This window comes from Primulina tabacum, chromosome 1 (assembly GCF_025594145.1).
Source record: "Primulina tabacum isolate GXHZ01 chromosome 1, ASM2559414v2, whole genome shotgun sequence".
Classification (NCBI taxonomy): Eukaryota; Viridiplantae; Streptophyta; class Magnoliopsida; order Lamiales; family Gesneriaceae; genus Primulina; species Primulina tabacum.
Genome location: NC_134550.1, coordinates 30,618,968 through 30,624,181, shown reverse-complemented (window position 1 = coordinate 30,624,181; position 5,214 = coordinate 30,618,968). Strand labels below are relative to the sequence as shown.

The window sequence follows — 5,214 nt, the reverse complement described above, 5'->3', positions numbered from 1 at the left end:
ACTGAATTTCAACTGCATGTTAAGAATTACAGGATTTATTATTTTCTTTGAATTAATTATAAACTATCTCATTGATTTTTCTAAATAAAGTTGAATTATGTTAATTATGGTATTTGATATACAATTTTAAATAATTACTCATCGTGGGAATGGTATCTGTACTTATACCAATACTAAAACTTACATCGTAAACTTGCGGTAGTAAAAATTAGCAACAAGTTTTTGACGCCATTGTTGGGGAGTAAATAATTTAATTGCATATTAATATCGTTACTAAGTAATCTTGACTTTAATTTAGATTTTATTTTATTTATTTATTTTGTTAATTTGTAATCTTTTTTGTTTTGCAGTGCATGCGAATATATCAAAATCCTGACTTGCTGATTTTTGATCCGAAAATCGAAAGAACTGTCAGGAGATTTGGAAAGCAAGAAGAAAGGAGATTAAAGCAATGGCTGAAAACAGAGATAATCAGAATGAACTATCGAGAGAGATGCCAATCTGAGAGCATTTCCGCGCAGTCGTCAACGCTCACTACTCTTGAATAGCTCGCGGAACCATTGCTGCTAATAACTTTGAGATAAAGCCCGCACTCATCAACATGGTTCAACAGAACCAGTTTGGAGGAGCAGCCACTGCAGATCCCCATCTTCACCTAAGAAATTTTCTGGAGATCACGGACAAGGTAAAAATTAACATTATTTCTGACGAAATTATTTGATTGCGTCTGTTTCCGTTTTCTCTCAGGGATCAAGCAAGGAGTTGGCTCCAATCTCTACCTCTGAGAAGTATTACTACATGGGCAGATTTGGTTACGAAGTTTCTGTCAAATTATTTTCCTCCTGCCATGTCTGTTTAGCTGAAAATAGATATCACCAATTTCAGGCAGAGGGAATTCGAGGTGTTATATGAGGCTTGGGAGAGATACGAAGAATTACTCAGGAAGTGTCTGAATCATGGATATGCAGATTGGGTGCATATTGAGTTATTTTACAATGGTTTGGATGGGTCAACTAGAAGGAATGTGGATGCAGCCGCCGAAGGTACTATTTTCTCCAAAACACCTGATGAAGCTTTTGAATTGCTTGAACAGATGACCATTAACAGTTATCAGTGGCCTAGTAAGAGATTTGGACCAAAGAAACCTGCTGGAGGGTATGCCGTAGACCCGATCACATCATTTACTGCACAGGTCTCAGCATTGACCAAAAAGATTACAGCGATGAACAAGGCAGACCAATCTACGTCTGATGTAGCACTGGTGACTGCCGAAGAAGAGCCTGTATTGGAGGAAGCTCAGTTCATCAACAACAATCGTGGCTATGTAGGATATCGAGGTAACCCTCCCCCTAATACTTATCATCCAGGTTTAAGGAATCACGAGAATTTCTCTTATGCGAACAACAAGAACGTGTTGAATCCTCCACCGGGGTTCAATACACAGAAGGGTGAAGGAAAGCCATCTTTTGAGGATCTAGTTGGGACGTTTATGGCTGAGTCTGGGAAAAAAATGGCTAGAACTAAGTCTTGTCTTGATAGCATGGAGACCACATGGGGAATATGGGTGCCACGATGAAGTCTTTGGAACACAGATTGGGCAATTAGCCAATGCTTTGAAAGATCAGAATAGAGGACAGTTCCCAAGCAATACAGAGGTGAATTCTAGGGAGCAATGAAAAGCTGTCAAATTGAGGAGTAGCAAGGAAATTGGAATCCCAGAGCCTGCTGAAGAGAATGTAGAAATTCTTGTTGAGGAAGATGATGGAAATGGTGTAAGTGTTGGAAAAGAGAAAGTAGAGGAACCCAAGAAAGTGCTTGCACATAAGCCTTTATCAAAGGTGAATCTTCCATATCAACAAAGGTTCAAGAAGAAAGGGTTAGACGATCAGTTTGCGAAGTTCCTGGAAATCTTCAAGAAAATACACATTAACATCTTATTTGACGATGCAATTGAGCAAATGCCCAATTACGCTAAATTCATCAAGGATGTGATGTCCAAGAAGAGGAAACTTCAAGAATTTGAGACAGTGAAGCTAACCGAAGAGTCCAGTGCCATACTCCAAAGAAAACTACCATAAAAACTCAAAAATCCAGGGAGTTTTACTATTCCTTGTGTTATTGGTGGTTTTAGAGTAAATAAGGCTTTATGTGATTTAGGTGACAGTATTAATTTAATAACTTTTTCTATTTACAGGACCTTGGAGCTTGGCAAGGTGAAGCCTAGCACTATTACTTTACAGCTGGCAGACAGACCACTTACATATCGACGAAGGATAATCGAGGATGTGCTGGTAAAGGTAGACAAATTCATATTTCCTGCTGATTTTGTCATTTTAGATATGAAGGAAGACAAGGAGACTCCACTTATCTTTGGAAGGCCGTTCTTGGCCACCGGAAAAGCCTTGATTGATGTGCACAAGGGCAAGCTCATACTGAGAGTAGGTGGAGAGGAAGTTGTGTTCAACATCTACAACTCAATCAGAGGACCAAATGAGGTAAGTAATTGTAATAGTATTGATATCATTGATTCATGTGTATCTCATGTTGGTGCAGATAGGTTGACGAAAGACTCCTTGGAGAGATTCTTATTGGAACCAACGTCTACAGTGGATAAAGATGACTGAGACGTGAGAGAGGAGCGACTTGCTCTTAATATGTTGCCTAAAGAAAAGATTGATGCCCAGAACGAAGAGTTACTTGAAGATGCGAGTAAAGAGGTACCAAAAGCATCTCCCGAATTGAAGGAATTGCCGAGTCACTTGTGTTATGCATTCTTAGGCGAGAGTTCATCCTATCCGGTAATTATATCTTCTGCTCTTACTACTAATGAGAAAGATAGGTTGTTGAGGGTGTTGCAAGAGTTCAAATCTACTTTGGGATGGACAATTTCTGATATAAAGGGGATTAGCCCTACTGTTTGTATGCACAAAATCTTGATGCAGGAATCCTATTCCTCCTATGTTGATCATCAGATGAAGCTTAATCCGGCCATAAAAGAAGTGGTGAGAGCTGAGGTATTAAAATTGTTAAATGCTGGTGTTATTTATGCTATATCTGACAGTTCTTGGGTTTCACCAGTGCAAGTAGTGCCTAAGAAGGGAGGTGTGACTGTGGTGAGGAATGAGAGAAATGAATTGATTTCAACTCGTCCATGACTGGTTGGCGAGTGTGTATAGATTACAGGAGATTGAATGATGCCACTAGGAAAGATCACTTCCCCCTTCCCTTTATTGACCAGATGCTTGATAGATTAGGTGGTTATCATTATTATTTCTTTCTAGATGGTTATTCAGGTTACGACCAAATTTTCATAGCACCGGAGGATCAAGAGAAGACTACCTTCACTTGCCCCTACGGTACATTTGCTTTCAGGAGAACGCCATTTGGACTTTGCAATGCACCTGCTACGTTTCAGTGGTGTATGATGGCCAAATTTTCTAGCATGGTGGAGGAAATCATGGAAGTTTTCATGGATGATATATCTGTCTTTGGTTCATCATTTGATCATTGTTTGCAGAATCTGACACTTGTTTTGCAGAGATGTCAGGCAAAGAATTTAGTTTTGAATTGGGAGAAATGTCACTTCATAGTTCAGGAAGGTATTGTGCTTGGGCACAATATTTCGGCTAGAGGAATGGAAGTGGACAGAGCCAAAGTAGTTGCAATTGAAAATCTCCCACCGCCGAAGAATGTGAAAGCGATCAAAAGTTTCTTGGGACATGCCGGGTTTTATCATCTCTATATTAAAGATTTCTCTAAAATTAATATAACTTTATGTAATTTGTTTGAGAAAAATTCTACATTTATTTTTGACGATGATTGTTTGCAGGTATTTAACAGGATCAAGACAGCGTTGATTTCTGCACCCATCATGATAGTACCTGATTGGAAGAAGCCCTTTTAGCTCATGTGTGATGCTAGCGACTATGCTGTGGGATCAGTGTTGGGACAAAGGCGAGACAAGATTTTCAAGGCCATCTACTATGCAAGTCGCACACTTAATGCCGGCCAATAGAATTACACAACCACTGAGAAAGAGATGCTAGCAGTAGTGTTTGCATTCGACAAGTTCAAAACATATCTCATTGGCACCAAGGTAACTATTTTTACTGACCATGCAGCTATTCGTTACTTGTTTGTTAAAAAAGATGCAAAGCCCAGGTTGATACGATGGATACTCCTACTTCAAAATTTTGAATTTGAAGTCAAAGACAAGAAAGGTTGCGAGAACCAGGTGGCAGATCACTTGTCACGCCTAGAACTGGAAGAAAAAACTGAAGGTGGAGCTATCAATGAGTCATTCCCAGAAGAACAACTCTTCAAGGTAAATGTTACACATCCTTGGTTTGCAGATATAGCTAATTTTCTTGCTGCAGGTGAATTACCACCAGATTTAACTCATCACCAAAGGAAGAAATTTCTTCATGATGCAAATTTTTATCTGTGGGATGATCACTTCGTGTTCAAGTGATGCGCTGATCAGATAATTAGACGGTGTGTAACAGAAGAAGAAGAATGTACGATCCTAGAGCAGTGTCATTCCTCACCCTATGGTGGACACTTTGGAGCATCTAGAACAGCAACTAAGGTATTACAGTCTGGTTTCTATTGGCCTAATCTGTTTAAGGACAGTTATACTTTAGTAAAATCATGTGATAAATGCCAAAGAGTTGGAAATATTTTTAGACGTCACGAGTTACCGCTAACAAATATTTTGGATGTGGAACTTTTTTATGTCTGGGGTATTGACTTCATGGGTCCATCCCCATCCTCGTTTGGCCAATCTTATATTTACTTGTTGTTGCCTATGTATCCAAATGGGTGGAAGCAATTGCCAACAATACTAATGATGCTCGGGTTGTTGTTAAGTTTTTCCACAGGAACTTCTTTACAAGATTTGGAACTCCTAGAGCCATAATCAGTGATGAATGTACACATTTCTGTAACAAAGTTTTCAACTCACTGTTGGCTAAGTATGATGTGAAGCACAGGGTGACATTGACATACCACCCGCAAGCTAATGGGCAAGCAGAAATATCCAATCGGGAGATCAAGCAGATATTAGAAAAACAGTGAAGACAAATCGAAAGGATTGGGCGATTAAGCTAGATGATGCCTTATGGGCGTACAAGATTGCATACAAGACACCTATCGGGATGTCGCCTTATAGGTTGGTCTTTAAGAAAGCTTGCCATCTACCTCTGGAACTGGAGC

At 39.5% G+C, this 5,214-nt stretch overlaps 1 protein-coding gene across 1 annotated transcript; it reads left to right on the top strand.

The window, feature by feature from the left end:
* Positions 1–601: 601 nt before the first annotated feature.
* Positions 602–2,614, top strand: LOC142507641 (uncharacterized). The gene is made up of 6 exons (XM_075619507.1): positions 602–685; positions 748–788; positions 886–1,524; positions 1,700–2,044; positions 2,195–2,495; positions 2,558–2,614. Exons 1-6 carry the CDS (start codon positions 602–604, stop codon positions 2,612–2,614), a joined length of 1,467 nt encoding a protein of 488 aa, XP_075475622.1.
* The last annotated feature ends 2,600 nt before the right edge of the window (positions 2,615–5,214 follow it).

Bases quoted from the DNA above. Each gene is read 5' to 3' on its own strand.
- LOC142507641 (XM_075619507.1), top strand. From the start codon at position 602: ATGGTTCAACAGAACCAGTTTGGAGGAGCAGCCACTGCAGATCCCCAT. The intron at 1,525-1,699 runs GTCTTGTCTTGA...ATTGAGGAGTAG, and splicing joins AAAAAAATGGCTAGAACTAA to CAAGGAAATTGGAATCCCAG. The intron at 2,496-2,557 runs GTAAGTAATTGT...TGGTGCAGATAG, and splicing joins CAATCAGAGGACCAAATGAG to GTTGACGAAAGACTCCTTGG.